The sequence below is a fragment of the Mirounga angustirostris genome, unplaced genomic scaffold, assembly GCF_029215605.1.
Source record: "Mirounga angustirostris isolate CCGP_5_RB_7025 unplaced genomic scaffold, mMirAng1.0.hap1 SCAF_10, whole genome shotgun sequence".
Taxonomy (NCBI): domain Eukaryota; kingdom Metazoa; phylum Chordata; class Mammalia; order Carnivora; family Phocidae; genus Mirounga; species Mirounga angustirostris.
Genome location: NW_026991718.1, coordinates 66072883 through 66090129, shown reverse-complemented (window position 1 = coordinate 66090129; position 17247 = coordinate 66072883). Strand labels below are relative to the sequence as shown.

Genomic DNA, 17247 nt, shown 5'->3' with positions numbered 1-17247 from the left:
TCTGCCTTCGGCTCAGGTCATGATCCCACGGTCCTGGGATCGAGCCCCACATCGGGCTCCCTGCTCCGCGGGAGGCCTGCTTCTCCTTCTCCCACTCCCCCTGCTTGTGTTCCCTCTCTCGCTATCTCTCTCTCTGTCAAATAAATAAATAAAATCTTAAAAAAAAAAAAAGACTATTTGTAATTATAAAAGATGTTAAGACATTTAGCAATGACATTTAATCTTAAGTAAATGCTTTATTTTGGGTAGTCCTACTCAAAAGACAAAAAAATGGAATTTTACTTATAAAATTTAAAAACTAGAGTTTAACTATATTCATTTAAAACACTGATGGATTTTTTTTTTTTTGGAAAGATTTTATTTATTTATTTGAGAGAGAGAGAGAGAGCACAAGCAGGGGAAGGAGCAGAGGGAGAAGCAGGCTCCCTGCTAAGCAGGGAACCCCATGTGGGACTCAATCGCTTTTAAAAAATCCTACATCTAGGGTCGTCTGGGTGGCTCAGTCAGTCGAGTGGTTGAGCATCTGACTTGATTTCTGCTCCATGCTCAGTAGGGAGTCTGCTTGAGATCCTCTCCCTCTTCCTCTTCCTCTCCGCCCGCCTTACACTCTCTCTCTCTCAAATAAATAAATCTTAAAAAAAAAACCAAAACACTCCACATCTAACAATACATCCTAAGTAAAAATCTAGAATATCAAAGTCAAAATACCAAAGTTTTTCATTGCACATTTGCAGTAAAATTTTCCTGGGGAAAAAAAAGGAAGCCGAAATAAGAGAATGGTTTGCTAAATTGTGGTTTATGCCTTTAGATATAATGCAGTCACTTAAAATATGTTTTTAAAGCACTTTAGTGGATGTGAAATGAAATGTCTTATTAAAAAAAAAAAAAGTAGGATACAAGGGGCACCTGGGTGGCTTAGTCAGTTAAGCGTCTGCCTTTGGCTCAGGTTAGGGGTCCTGGGATCAAACACGGAGAGGGGCTCCTGCCTGCTTTTCTCTCTGCCTCTGCCCCGCCCCTGCCCCCTGTTTGTGCTTGTGCTCTCTCGCATGTACTCTCTCTCTCTCAAATAAATAAAATCTTTTTTTTTTAAGATTTATTAATTTAGGGGGCGCCTGGGTGGCTCAGATGGTTAAGCGTCTGCCTTTGGCTCAGGTCATGATCCCAGGGTCCTGGGATCGAGCCCTGCATCGGGCTCCCTGCTCGGCGGGGAACTTGCTTCTCCCTCTCCCTCTACTGTTCCCCCTGCTTGTGCTCTCTCGCTCTCTCTATCAAATAAATAAATAAAATCTTAAAAAAAAAAAGATTTATTAATTTAGGGGTGCCTGGGTGCCTCAGGTGCCTCTCCCACTCCCCCCTGCTGTGTTCCCTCTCTTGTTGTGTCTGTCAAATAAATAAATAAAATCTTTAAAAATAAAAAAGATTTATTATTTATTTGAGAGAGCACACAGAAGGAGAGCAATGTGGGGCTCAATCTCAGGACCCTGGGATCATGACCTGAGCTGAAGGCAGACACTTAAACGACTGAGCCACCCAGGCGCCCCAATAAAATCTTTTTTAAAAAAAGCAAGATAACAAAACATATATGAATACAACCAAAGAAAATATATAATCATACATTAAGATTAAAAGATAAAACAGACATCATAACACATTACCTCTATGGTAAAATGGAGTGATTTTCATGTTTTCCTATATATCTTTGTTTATTCTAACTTTCTTAAGTAAAAAGGCATTATTTTTGTAATTAAAACATGTAAAAACATTTCATATCAAATTTCTGTTGTAAAATACAATGTTTAAAATTAGGTAATCAATATTTCTGCATTTCTACATTTCTTTTAATAAAAACAGCCCTTATCAAGGACTACTAAAGTCCTGGGGCGCCTGGGTGGCTCAGTTGGTTAAGCGACTGCCTTCGGCTCAGGTCATGATCCTGGAGTCCCTGGATCGAGTCCCGCATCGGGCTCTCTGCTCGGCAGGAAGTCTGCTTCTCCCTCTGACCCTCCCCCCTCTCATGTGCTCTCTCTCATTCTCTCTCTCTCAAATAAATAAATAAAATCTTAAAAAAAAAAAAAAAAGACTACTAAAGTCCTATTTAAAAGAGCACAGGAGTCAGGTTGTAGGGTTCTCCCTAGCCAAAAATGACACCAGAGCATGAATCACGGTAATTACCTGCAATGTATGTTTAAATCCACTGAGTTCATAATGAAACTAAAAAATATAAATACAAACAAAAGAAAAACCCCACAGATTATGCCCTTGAAGAATGCTATGGGACCAAGTCATTATCTTAAAAACTGGTAAAGAGGGTGCCTGGGTGGCTCAATCTGTTAAGCCTTGGACTCCTGATTTCAGCTCAGGTTGTGATCTCAGCTCATCTCAGCTCTGTTAGATCCAACCCTCCCTCGGATGAGCCCACACTCCGCGGTGAGTCTGCTTGAGTTCTCTCCCTCTGCCCCTCCCCCTGCTTGCATGGGCATGCGCTCTCTCTCTAAAATAAATAAATCTTAAAAAAAAAACAACTGGTAAATAAAGAGAACCAATGAAACATTTATCCTGGCTTCTATAAGAATTGTACCTCCGGGTAAACAATAGTTCAGGAGTAAAAGTTTTTTAGAGAACTGCAGCTAATAAGCAAAGAACCATTTTGCAATCTCTAAAGAATGCAGAATGGCCCTTAACATCACAAAACGAGAACCAGGGATTATGCCTCTCCTGATAAAAGTATACCATATACCTAATACCTAGTCTTGAAAAAGAAAATGAAATTTTATGTGCTGAATAGGAACAACAAAATCAATGACTGTCTTTAACATTTCAATCAGACTTTGACTAAAGGTAATTAAAATTATATAATAAAGCTGACTTTTTTAAAAGACAAAAAATGAGATTACAGAAACTGTGCCCTCTTTTCAATCTTCTGTGGAATACCTATAAAACTGGTCATAAACTCACTTAATTCTAACATGGACATTATTCTGGCCAAACAGTCTGATTATAGTAAAATATAAATTAGAAAATATTAGATGGTATAACAAAAAGAAACCAAATTATTTAAAAATACACAGTCTTAATTAAATAGCCAATATCAGACTTAAGGCATTCCCCCTCTAAGAGGCACTTCTTTATTTTTTTTCTATTTTTTTATTATTATGTTATGTTAATCATCATACATTACATCATTAGTTTTTGATGTAGTGTTCCATGATTCATTGTTTGTGTATGACACCCAGTGCTCCATGCAGAATGTGCCCTCTTTAATACCCATCACCAGGCTAACCCATCCTCCCACCCCCTCCCCTCTAGAACCCTCAGTTTGTTTCTCAGAGTCCATAGTCTCTCATGGTTCGTCTCCCCCTCCGATTCCCCCCCTTCATTCTTCCCCTCCTGCTATCTTCTTCTTCTTCTTCTTCTTCTTTTTTTAACATATAATGTATTATTTGTTTCAGAGGTACAGATCTGTGATTCAACAATCTTACACAATCCACAGCAAGAGGCACTTCTTTAAAACCAAAAACCTTTAAAGGTCTACAACCTTTAAAACCAGAGATTCAAGACAATAATGACTATTCTTACTATTATTATTTAGCATTATTCTGAATCTAGAGATTAAAGAGTAAACTAGGAAACACAAATAGGGGTAACTGTTTCAGGAAGGGTAAAAGAGTATGTTGTCAATGCTATGATTTTCCCTACAACATCTAAATCCAGCAACAAGAAAAACCCACTTTTATTTTTTTTTAAAGATTTTATTTATTTGACAGAGAGACAGCGCAAGAGGGAACACAAGCAAGGGGGAGTGGGAGAGGGAAAAGCAGGCTTCCCGCTGAGCAGGGAGCCCGATGTGGGACTCGATCCCAAAACCCTGGGATCATGACCTGAGCCGAAGGCAGATGCTTAACGACTGAGCCACCCAGGTGCCCCCGAAAAACCCACTTTTAGACTAAATAAGAAAATCCACAGAATATGTTTTTTAAAATTGGCAGCCTTCTTTACGGTAACCAGATAAAAAACAGTGGTGAATGGAGGTAAACTGTTCCATTAATAATATCAACAAAAAGATTCATTAGAGATTTATCTGAAAGAGGGCGCCTGAGTGGCTCAGTCCGTTAAATGTCTGACTTTGGCTCAGGTCATGGTCTCAGGGTTCTAGGACTGAGCCCTGCATGGGGCTCCCTGCTCATCGGGGAGTCTGTTTCTCCCTCTCCCTCTGCCCCACCCCCCTGCTTGTTCTCTTTCTCTCTCAGATACATAAATAAAATCTTTAAAAAAAAAGGTAATTTTTCTAAGACGAATGTATAGGAATTACATTTTTTTTTTCCGGTTTAGATATTTATTTATTTATTTTTAGGAATTACATTTTAAAACAATAAAGCTGTACTAAAATGTAAAATATCTGAATAAATGGTGAGACATACAATTTTTAAAACTATGTCTTAATACCTGACGGCTAGAGGTAAATGGTCATGGTAATGTTATTTGCTTCAAAATACTTGTCAATGAGATGCCTGAAAAAAACAATAAACAAAAAAACCAACCTCCCTCCCCACTTTACTGTCTCTTCCTTCTGTTCCTAAGATATCACCAATGACAAAAATAAAAAAAGGCAAAATGTGCAGAGAAAGCTAGAAGATCAGGAATTAATTACTTTGACTTTATTCCAGGACTAAGTCCTTCGTCATAACAGTATTTCAAAACGCAGATACAGCTTCTCATTACTAGGAATAGTGAGTGAACAGATAAAATGTAGGGTTTTCTCATAAATCCACCTTTCCTTCTCTTTTCATTCAATTACCCATGTAATCAAAATGCATCTCTAGATGTGAGGAATTATGTATTGGAAAACTTAAATATACAGAAGTAAGGGAGACAAATGAAGTACTATCAGTTTTGTGATTTTTTTTTTTTAGCCAATGTTTCATCATAGATGAACATCCACTGAACTGAATCTTGAAAGATCAGAAAGCCGTCATCACTCTGAATAAGCAACCGAGGGTCAAGAAAATCTGAGCATTTGGGGCGCCTGGGTGGCTCAGTTGGTTAAGCGACTGCCTTCGGCTCAGGTCATGATCCTGGAGTCCCGGGATCGAGTCCCGCATCGGGCTCCCTGCTGGGCAGGGAGTCTGCTTCTCCCTCTGACCCTCCTCCCTCTCGTGCTCTCTGTCTCTCATTCTCTCTCTCTCAAATAAATAAATAAAATCTTTAAAAAGAAAATCTGAGCATTTGGGGAAAGAGGCAGGAACAGGCACAGAGACAGCTCTAGGGAGAGGAACAGAGCAAGAACAGCATACTTCTATGACAAAAAGACACAACCAAGAGAGTGTTCCTTATTTTCTCATTTCACTTCCAAAGAGGTCAAGCTGAGAATCAAGAAAAGGGATGCACTATCACACACACACAAAAACAAATTAACAATAAAGGATATCAATTCCAAGGGCCTGCTGACATAGAAGAAAGGCAAATTAGGTGTTATCTAAAGTGGAGAATATCTTATGTTGCCATGCTCTAGATTGCTTTGCAACTCCCAATGTTATCATCAACTCTGAATAGCCAGAATATTTATTGATTTCAACACAGCTGCCAAGCCAGCAGGAGCAGCACGTTCTACAAATTTGCAGAGAATTCAAAGTATTCTAGGTCAGTCCCTTGGGCAAGTCATTTAATCTCTGTATTTGTTAAGACCTGGGTTTCCTCACAAGGCTATGGTGATGGGTAATTGATTAATGTACAAGAAAGACATTCTGATTTAACGGATCTGAAATGGGCCCCGAGTACCAGTTGTTTTTATGCTTCCCAGACGTTTCACTACATTTGAGAACCACTGCACCTTAGCAGACTGACTGGAGTACAAGATATGGTGGTTTAAAATCTATTTCAATCATTAAAAATAAAATACTTATACAATCTGTTTCAATTAATATTTCTTCAGTTATGAGGCTAAGTATATCTTAAGGTATTTGCTTACTATATATTTTCTTGTGAATTATTTGTTCATATCCTTAAAAGCCTATCTATCCTTTAAGGCTTCCTCTTTCAGAGTCTTCCTTCATTCCCAACCAAAAGTGCTATCTCTGTCCTCTCTGTCCCTTAATAGCTTGTACCAAACGAGTATTTTCCACATTCTATTTCTTACTGGAGTTATACATGTATATATTATAGTGTTTCTTTTTTTTTTTTTTGAACATTTTATTTTTTTATTTTATTTATTTTATTTTTTTAAAGATTTTATTTATTTATTTAACAGAGAGAGATATAGCGAGATAGGGAAGAGTAGGAAGAGTAGGAAGAGATATAGCGAGATAGGGAAGAGCAGGGGGAGTAGGAGAGGGAGAAGCAAACTCCCCGCTGAGCAGGGAGCCCGATGCGGGGCTCGATCCCAGGACTCTGGGATCATGACCTGAGCCGAAGGCAGACGCTTAACGACTGAGCCACCCAGGTGCCCCTATTGTAGTGTTTCTTTAGATGACTAACAGGTAAGGATGGCAGAGACTATGCCTCTATACATATATAACCCTCAATTCTAACCAAAGAATGAAACAAGGTGGATGTTCTGAGAAACATTTTTTCAGCTGACCAAATGTATGAGTGTATCTTGAGAAATATACTGGCTTACATAATTAAAAACAGCTCACGAGAACTAGTTCTATTTTTAAAAAGAAAAAAAAAAACCCTTCAAACTAACAATAAATATTTTACCAAATTAAGTAAATTGGCCTTAAAACATTGAGTAGGTTTCCGAAACACACTATAAAACAGGTCTATTATCTTTACCAAGCATAGTATTTCTTGACGGAAGGCCCTAAATAGACAAGGAGATCTGAAGTACACACTTCTCTTTATCCCCATCTATACCACAGGCTAAACAATACTCACTGGAGTGTCAGCATATTGTATTTCAGAGTTATATCCTTTATGACTTCTTATAACTGACATGACAATTTCTGCAGTAATGCAGTCATTCACTATGAATACCTAATAATGATCCCTCTATTCTTTCCCCAGTTGCTTCTCCCTGGAGTCAGGGACAAGGGGCCTTCATCTCTTGAAATGCTTTACTACACTTAAGAGCCAGACATGGCAATAGAGAATGGAAAGTGACAAATGGTTCTGGGGCATACCGCCTAGAGGGAGACAGATAACGGATTTATTTCCGGATACTGTGCTCCAAATACAGACTTTAACAGTTACGTAGTCGACTTGTTCATAGCTTTGTTCCCCCACATTAAGTGGCTTTCTCAAGATTCCTGCTCACCTAACCAAATCCCACCTCAAGGCTCAGGTGCCGTTCTTCCCCAGGTGGCCTTCCCAGGCTATAGAGCCTGGGAGTTTCCTTCCTCTGGGACTCATGGTTAAGAGCAAGCCCTGTGGTCGTTAGACAAATCAGCTAATACCGTACCTCACTAAGTCTCATTTCTTCAAAGGTAAAACTGGGATAACAAACGTACCTACAATTCATAGGGACGTTTGTGAAAATTAAGTGAAATAATGACGGTCAAGTCATTAGCATAGTGCTGGCACACTCTGAGGCCTCAACATATGGTAGGTAGTACCTATGCCACTCATTCAATCATCCATTAACTAATTCTCTCTTGCAAGATCCTGCAGTCTACTGATTTTTGAACCTGTTGGAACTTTTCGTTTTTACCCCTCGTGTCTTTGTGGCTCAAGGTGTAGGTGTTGATTAGACGATCTGAATTACAGAAAGAAACCTATAAAATCAGTAGCTTTCATATTTTGGGAGCCACAACCCACCATTATAAATATATAACCTGGTATATACTTAAACATATATAAAACTGAAAAAAAATATATAAAAAACTGAAATTAAGGTCATAAACATTCAGCCTTATTACTTTTAAATTTACTCTAATAATTCTAATTTAGTTCACCAACAAACAAACAACCCCCTCAAAACAAACAAACAAAAAACTGGTCAAGACCTAAATTGATTTCACAATGCTTTGGTCATAACCCACAAATGAAAAATTCTCTATTAAGCACTTATAAATGAACATACACATGACAGATTGTGAGACCATACAAACTACCAAAAAAAAAAAAAAAAACCAACTCTGCAAAATGAAAAAGTTTTAAGGTATTTGTCTAATTATGATTTTTTAAAAATCACATTTTAAATCACTCCGGAACTTGTTAAATGGTAACTTTTTTCCTGACATACACAAAATAGGGACCACTGTTTGATTTATGTTGGCAGAAATTTGACAATATTTTATTTATTGGGATGTCTGGAAGTAACCCACCTCCCCTCAGAAACTATCCCAACTAAACTCTTTAGGAATCCACCCAAAATATAAACTAGACTCTAATGCAAAAGATTGCATTCATAAAGTTTCTTACTCTAAAAATTTCTACCTCATCCTTGGTTTAAAAAAGAAATTTGTCAGAAAACAAAATGAAATACTCACACTTAAGAGCCCAAAGATTACTAACACATTTCTTTTAGAGTACCTACCTTTAGGAGATTAGAAAGCATTTTTAATAATTCTTAAGCAATTTCCAATTTATATGAATTACAATACTATTCTCAAACCCATTTCAAAGGTGTTAGTTTTTTCTTGGGAAGGGAAAAAGTCTTTACTGTATTTTGATTTTTTTCTTTTTTTTTTTTTAAAGCTTTTTTTTTTTCTTTTTAAGTAATCTCTACCCCCAATGTGGGGCTCAAACTCAGAACCCTGAGATCAAGAATCGCATGCTCTTCTGATTGAGCCAGCCAGGCCCCCCTTTATTTTTAGACTCTAAAATTTAGGGTCTATTTATTGTGAAAAAAAGCCAAAATAGCATAAAAAGGCGATGATCACTACCAAAACTGTATGGTTCACCTGTTCAAAAATTGTATTAACTACGGGGCGCCTGGGTGGCTCAGCTGGTTAAGCGACTGCCTTCGGCTCAGGTCATGATCCTGGAGTCCCGTGATCGAGCCCCACGTCGGGCTCCCTGCTCAGCAGGGAGTCTGCTTCTCCCTCTGACCCTCCCCCCTCTCATGCTCTCTCTCTCTATCTTATTCTCTCTCTCAAATAAAATAAATAAAATCTTTTTTTTTTTAATTTTTTTTTTTAAGATTTTGTTTATTTATTTATTTGACAGAGAGAGAGAAACAGCATGAGAGGGGATAGGGTCAGAGGGAGAAGCAGGCTCCCCGCCAAGCCGGGAGCCCGATGCGGGACTCGATCCCAGGACTCCGGGATCATGACCTGAGCCAAAGGCAGTCGCTTAACCAACTGAGCCACCCAGGCGCCCTAAAATAAATAAAATCTTAAAAAAAAAAAGTTGTATTAACTACACTAAATTATTTAGTACTAAATATTTAAACATAACAATCATTATAGATTTATTTTTAAATGAAAGTCTCAAACTCACTGATGCAACCAATATAATCTGCTTTCTTCTCCAATTAACTTTGCTAAACCCACTCCCCCCAGACTCCCACTTTGGATTATGAAACACACCATTCTCTTCTTTAACCAAAATGCTCCTTCCCTCCGTTTCTTTTACTAAACATGTAACTTTCTTTTGAATCCCGTATTAAAATAGAGGATTTCATTTCCGGACACCTGGGTGGCTCAGTGGTTAAGCGACTACCTTCGGCTCGGGTCATGATCCCGGAGTCCCAGGATCAAGTCCCGCATCGGGCTCCCTGTGCTCAGCAGGGAGTCTGCTTCTCCCTCTGACCCTCTCCGCTCTCATGCTCTCTCAAATAAAGAAATAAAATCTTAAAAAAAAAAAAATAGATCTCATCCTATATTTGTTTTCTCCATTTTGACTGTAAAAGTAGTAATTTCTTAGAATTCCATAATGCTTTAGTTTACAAAGACCAAAAAATTAATTATAATATCATTGAGTACAAATGAATGCATATACACTGCCGTACTGCTGTAGTAAATGCTGGGAGAGGAGGAAAGGAAGTAAACATGGAGGACACTGTAGAGGGCTCACAGTAGAGGGAAGAAGGCTCACAGTAGAGGGAAGATTATATACAAAGACTACAAAAGCACAAACAAGGGATCAAGAGAGAATGCACTAAAAGGGAAGAAATGCTGAGTGTAGGCCGAATATGGAAGTAGCCAACCTCAAGATTCCAAATGGGAATATTTATAGTATGCGTTGCTTTTAACATTCCAGTGGCTGTGTCAGTGAATATAAAGGTTTTTTTGGTTGTTTGCTTGCTGTTGCTGTTATTACCCTATTCTCAACTTGCCATTCACACTGTATGAGATTTTGATCTAATTTTCTACACAGGTCAGAAAGAAACACAGATTTGGATTTTGTAATAAAAAGGAGAAAAGGAGGGACGCCTGGGTGGCTCAGTCGGTTAAGCGTCTGCCTTCGGCTCAGGTCATGATCCCGGGGTCCTGGGATCGAGTCCCGCATCAGGCTCCCCGCTCTGCCTCTGCCTCTGTCTCTCTCTCTGTCTCTCATGAATAAAATAAATAAAATCTTTAAAAAAAAAAAAAAGGAGAAAAGGAGAGCAGTGAGAGAAGATTCACTAGAAATAAGTCTCATTTAACAGAAAAGTTAACACCTGGGTTCCAAAATGAGAAAATGGGTTAAGAAGTTGTGCCCTTATTTACTACTAAATAAACAAGCATCCCTTAAAAAAATAAGAAACTGCCTCCATTTTAGTTCAGTCAAGAACATATATTTCAAAGACAATTTTATTTTATAGCACTGCAGCAAGACCACTTGGGAAAATTATTTTTAAATGATACATTCACATTTCTGAACAAGGAATAGTACTGTTTTATTAATTTTTTTTCCCTAACTGCCCTTCTCAGTGCCTCCATTTAGAGCATTAAAACGTACTGGTCAGAATAAGAATTTTTTTTTAAGTAATGACCTTAGAATTCGTATTTACTTTCCTCAAGTTTCTTGATGGAGCTACTCCTTGCCTAGGCTGTCCTTAAAGAACAAAAATGTGTGCTTACAGAAAAGCAGCACTGGAACTTCCCAAGAGGGCAGAAATCTTTCACTAACATATCCCAAGGGCTAAAACCAGTGCCAGGCCCCCACAAAGCACTCAGAAAATATTTGTTCAAAGACTCCTGCCACTACTCCTTTGCATCCAACTATGTATTAACTAATAAGAACCTCAGTATCTTTGTTTTCAAAATGGAGAGAATTCAAGGAAGTCCTGGTTGCCCCAGGACGGATTCTATGTCTCCGCAGTTAAGAGGGGGAGAAGAACAATGCCAAAATACACAAATGTTCATTAAGAAGCTGTATTATAAACCACTGCCCATGGGGTCTGTCTGAAGTAAACCTTAGACAAAACAATGCAAATGGAAACTCAGAAGTAAAACCACAAATTTTGCAAGTAGAATTTCATGAGATTGATCAAAGTGATGTTGGATTATCGTTCATTTTTCTAAGCTTGAGAATGGCATCAGTATTGAGTTTTTTGGTTTAATTCCTTTTCCCTTGCAGATACATACTGGAAGCACTTATGAATGAAGTAATATGCTTCAAAAACAATGGGGGGTGCATGGGAGTGGAAGGAACATGATTGGCCATGAGTTGATAACTGAACATAGGTGATGGGTACATAAAGTTCACTGTATTATTGTCTTTCTTTGTATATGTGTGATATTTTCCACAATAAAAAATGTTTAAAGGAAAATAAAAAAAGTATTCAAAAACTATTCAAATCATATATATTGACAAATGAGATTCTGCAAAACATTCAATTAACTAGTAAGGAGAAAAAACTAACAAGGTGTTTTAAAAGAATGATTAACGGGCGTCTGGGTGGCTCAAGTCGTTAAGCATCTGCCTTTAGCTCAGGTCATGATCCTAGGGTCCTGGGATCCAGGCCCACATCAGGTTACCTGCTCAGCAGGAAGCCTGCTTCTCCCTCTCCCACTCCTCCGGCTTGTGTTCCCTCTCTTGTTGTCTCTCTCTGTCAAATAAATAAAATCTTAAAAAAAATAAAAGAATGATTAAAAGAGGTTCTTGAGGGACATCTAACTAGCTCAGTCAGTAGAGGATGTGACTCTTAATCTCAGAGCCATGAGTTCAAGCCCCACATCAGGCATGGAGCCTACTTAAAAAAGAAAGAAAGAATGAATGAAAGCAAGTAAGGCAAGAAAGAAACTAAAAAGGTGTTTGAAAAATGGGAAGGGCCTCAAATATACACACACACACACACACATATATAATATCTAAGTTTGAGATTGCTATGAAAAATTAAATGTGTGCGTGTGTAGGTACAGGGGATATCTGTATTTTCTGCTCAATTTTGCTTTGAACCTAAAGCTGTTCTAAAAACTAAAGTTGGTTAATTAAAAAAAAAAAAGAAAGAAAGAAAAGAAATGTGAAGGACAGTTTATTGCACTGTTACACAACTTTGTCAGAAAAATTCATGTCCCCAAATAATTTAATTCATTTACTTTGTTTTTCTATGGAAAATCAGCTTTCAAATCAATTCAACAAAGAAATTTTGTTTCCCGTTTTGAGTGTAGTCATATAATAACAAAGGCAAACCTTTTCTACTACTTTCCCTAACTGGTTCTCACTGATCAATGTGGTAATTTGTCAAGATTTCAAGATTTTTTACAAGTACAAAGCACTTCTATTTATTGTGTGCTTCACAATTTTAACACTTAAACATTAGATATCCAAATAAGTACATCGTGTTAACAGGTGAGATTCAGTGGTTGGAATTTTCTACTTTCTCCCCCAACACAGAGATGATACAAATTTGGGTGCTCCGGTGGTCAGATTATTATTTTCCACAAAAGAAGTTCAGTGTATTTGATAATTCATACCTTGACTAAACTTACGTTTCCGGTGGTTATATAATCTAATTAAATACATTATGTGGTTTCAACTGGGATAATCCAATTCCTATCCAAGAAGGCTGTATCATGTTCTTAATGATAATTAAACAAAGAAGTTATAGTTTAATTAGCAAATGAAATGATTTGTCAGTATAATAGAGTCATTTCATTATAAGAAAACAGCAAAGAATATTTCATTATAACAAGTAAGACATTTAAATTTGTTTCATAATACACCAAGTGCACATCCTTCACTAAAATCAAAATTCTGTTTTAAAAAAAAAAAGCAACACAAAAGAAAGGATTATGGATGGAGTAAACTTTAGGAAATAGTAGGCTATTCACTTGTTTTCCCTCCTCCAGATCAATTTAAAGGAACACAGAGCTAGAAAGGCCCTTTGGGACTAACTCAGTGATTTTTCAAACAATATGTTTCAGAGCCCCGAGCAGGCTTTAGGGGGTTCTATAATCAGTGAAGTGTTAAAAAGAAAAAAGTCAGTGCAACTTTATCCTGCCCAAGGAGCCCAATATTGTGTTTAAGATTTTGCTTTTATAGAACAGTCCTCGGGTAAGTTTTAAGTTTGAAAAACCACTAAGAGTCTATACTCCTCCCACTTTCTGAAAGAGGACCCTAAAGCTGAGAGAGGTTAAGCAAGACCAAGATGATAATAATGTTCACGGCAAAGCCAGGTATAGATCAACTGACGTCTTCAAACTAGACCTCACCACACATGAAAGGTTCAGAGGGAAAAGGGAGAAAAAATAAGTTTCAAGATTCTCTTTCTTCAACTCTGTCATTCTCTACATGGACCGTACCAGTTATCCACCAACACCTTTCACTTTGAGTCCAGGAGCTGTCTTTACTGCTGTTTTCCAAAGACCATTAGGCTTGTGCCTCTCTTCTCCAATTTGTTTCCCTGCTTCTTAAAAACATACCCTGTGATATTACCTCATGCAGTTCTAATACTTTAACTTGTCCATACAAGAGAGCTTGTATTTTACCACAGGGCCAATTTTTAAAGTACACAGAAATAACCTTTCTTCACAGAGATGTTACACAGACCCACAGTCTCAAAATGGATTGAAACAGAATGACAGTAAGCACTTAAGTGAGGTAAAAAATAAAAAAAGGGAGCGGGAGCCTGAGTATCCCCAAACCAGAACTCTACCCCACACAGACCTGTGATGCCCAGATTAGGGGTGTCCGGGATCCAGTCCCAGTGCCTCTGAACAGCATTTACACTCTGGTCTTTAGGAATGTGCTTGATCTATAGAGCTATTTCCAGTACTTCACAAGCTGCTCAAATAGTCCTTGCAGAAAAATACACACTGGCCTATTTGAGGCTCTACAGGATAAAAAATAAAATCATGAAATGCCAGACCAGGAATGTTTCTCAGGAATTATTTAGTCCAACCCCTCATTTCTTTCACAAGAATACTGAAACACAGGATTCAAGTAGCCTTCCCACAGTCACAGAGCTACCGGTAGAAGTTAGATTTTCTTTTCTTTTCTTTCCTTTTTTTTTTTTTTTTTTAAGATTTATTTATTTGGCAGAGAGAGATACAGCGAGAGAGGGAACACAAGCTAGGGGAGTGGGAGAGGGAGAAGCAGGCTCCCTGCTGAGCAAGGAGCCCAATATGGGACTCCATCCCAGTACCCTGGGATCATGACCTGAGCCGAAAGCAGACTTTTAACCAACTGAGCCACCCAGGCACCCCCGCATTTTATTTTCATTACTACTTTCCATTCTTCTACAAAGTACTAAATATGATCACTACTCAGGTAACTGACAGCTGTCATCACATGTTTTGGCATCATTTAGATGTAAACTTGTGCAATACACAAGGCTCATTAAAAAACAACAAGTGCAACTATAAACAGGTCACCTTAACATGACTTAGGAGAAAAAAAATACACCCAAGATCACAACATGTCCCACCAAGTTCAAAATGTCTCATAGTGCAGTCCTGAGAATCAGTCTGCAGCATTTAACCACTGTTCCAAAATAAAATTCTAACAGCATTTCTTGCTGGTTATTTAAACATGAATGGTTTGGGGTTCATAGGCTAGTAAGCCTTATTAACCGCAATCTTGCCCTAAACACCAAGGACTGTCTCCACTGTATTTTTAGCTGTTTCTAGGTAAAAGCTACTTATACTTAGTAAATCAAAAATAATCCAAATCCAGGTGCTAATTTGCCAAGCTTAGTAATAGGTCAGAAAACAAAGCTTAACTCTGTGTAGATTCCAGATTCAGAAATCCAAACCAGCCCTGAAACAAATAATACATTATATGTTAATAAAAAGAAAAAATAAAATAAAAAAATAAAAACCCTGAAACAAATAATACATTATATGTTAATAAAAAGAATAAATAAATAAATGAATAAAATAAAACAGAAAGAAAGAAATCCAAACCAGGTATGCATTCACACACTGGTATACTTATATATTATGCATCTAAAAGAAGCTGTGTCCCCCAAAATGGTTATTCTCCGGTAAATCTAACAAGAGTGATTAAAATGGGGGAATTACTGGAACTGACAAAGTAACTTTATTTTTACTGTGCCTAAGTAACACAAACACATAGGAGGCTCACTTGAAAAATCATTTGATGTTAATCAGTTATAAAACATTCCTCTCTTTTGACTGAAAGTGGTTCTTCTCCCTGTTGCATTTCTTTTTTTCCAAAGTCTCCCATGAATCCTAAATACACAAACTTCTCCATACTCTAATCAAGAGGAGAGCTGTTAACCTTGACATTTTATGGTCTCTCTTTGAAAAGGGCAAATTGTTTCAGTTTAGTTTTAATTAAAAAGGTATTACTCCCACCACTACCACCCTCAAGAGGAGATGAGAAATTTGTCAGAGGCTCCCTAATAACTGGCAGATAAGAATCATCCTGTGAGGAAATGTAGAGAAGACTATTGCATTACAAAACCCTGAGTCATCACCCAGTTCACTCAGCAGATTTGGGTAAACACTGGATAAGTGACTTATGTCTTGTATGTTTATCCATCCATACCCACATTCATGAGCATACAATGTTACCAGATTTTGTGTACAGTTAACCAAGCAAGATACAGCACAACTTTCTTAAAAAAAATTATTCTGACACAGTGAAGATGCCCATCTTGCTGGTTATTTGGACATAAATGGTTTGGGGTATACAAAAAAAATAAATAAAGTCTCTAACCTTTCCCCCCAAGACTATTTTTACTTGCTTTCCCCCTTATTTTCAGTAACACTATAGTTTGCGGGGTGTTTGTGCAAAAAAATAGTAACAGTAATAAAAGAATAATTTAACAACTGAAACTGATTTAGGTCATCTATATTCATCTGAGAGACTCAAAAATTAACACAAGCCAGGTACTCATAATGCCCTGGACAATCTGACAGCTCTCTTCTCTATTTTCCTTAGGGTCGCACATTCCCAAAGGAAATGTAACAACTGGAGAAACACACTTTCCGGAGGTTCTAAGACTCAACATTCTCAACATTAACGTCTAGTGTACAGCCCGAGAATGAGCTAAGGGCTGATTTTAAACCAATCTTTTCAATCAAACCCACAAAGCCTGAGCAGGCCCAAAAAAGCAGAACCTACAAGTTCCCTACGGCCTCCTCCTCATTCAGAAAGTTACTAGACATGAATTGAAGGATACGAAGAGGCGGAGACCGTAGAGGAAGAGCCCGAGGAAACACAAGGAAAAGTCAATAGTTGCTCCCTCATAGGTGAATCCTCTCTGTCTCTCCTCCCTCCTGAGCAAAGGTCCAAGGAGGACCCTTGGGGGACCGCTCACCTCTTTCCCTGGGAGCCCGGTGCCCTCCGGCTCCCCAGGACCCCACAGGTCGGAAGACAACAACCCGAACCCTTGGGGAGAAGCAGCTCGGGAGGACGTCGAGGGCTGGGGAGGACGTCAAGGGCTGGCGAGGACCAAGGAGGTCCCGCAGGAAAGTAGCAGGGAGGGGACTTGAGTGCTTCCCAGGCTTCCTGTCGCGATTCTCCGACTACTCCTCCGGGACCACCGGCTGGAGTCGGGGCAGAGCGGAGTCCAGCGGTCCGGTGCGGACAAAGAGCGGCCTCCCCCCCCCCGCCCCGGACGCCCTCCCACTGAGCCTTTGCCCACCCTGCAGGCCCGAACACACTTACGTGGAGAGTTTCCTGGTCCAGAAGAGGCCCCCGGGCCACAGCTCTTGGAGCTGCACGGCCCGGCCCAGGTTGCTTTTGATCTGGGCCAGCTGCAAGTCGGACTCGGCGTCCAGCCGCTCGGCATAGGGCAGCAGCTTGTTGTAGACGATCTCCTTCTGAGGGACGAAGCCCCGCGGGTCCGGGCCGGGAAGCCCGCCGGGCTCCGGGGGATCCCTGCCGTCCGCCCGCTCGGCCGGCTCCATGAGCCTAGGGACACCCCCCCCACCCCCTCCCACCCTAACCCTCCCCGGCCCCCACCCCTCT

General features: G+C 39.0%; 1 protein-coding gene across 7 annotated transcripts in view; it reads right to left on the bottom strand.

Moving 5' to 3' along the window:
* The window catches only part of PSME4 (proteasome activator subunit 4), a 110761-nt gene extending 93545 nt beyond the window's left edge, over nucleotides 1-17216 (bottom strand). For 3 of the 7 annotated variants that reach the window (XR_010405699.1, XR_010405700.1, XM_064572509.1), the window contains exon 1: nucleotides 16945-17215. Coding sequence is in view for 5 of the 7 variants with exons in the window: in XM_064572509.1 (XP_064428579.1) it covers nucleotides 16945-17186 (242 nt within the window). In the remaining 2 variants the exon portion in view is untranslated. Of the gene's footprint in view, nucleotides 1-16944 lie in introns of all 7 variants that reach the window. The other 4 variants (XM_064572504.1, XM_064572506.1, XM_064572505.1 and 1 more) reach the window with 2 other exon arrangements.
* Between the last annotated feature and the right edge of the window lie 31 nt (nucleotides 17217-17247).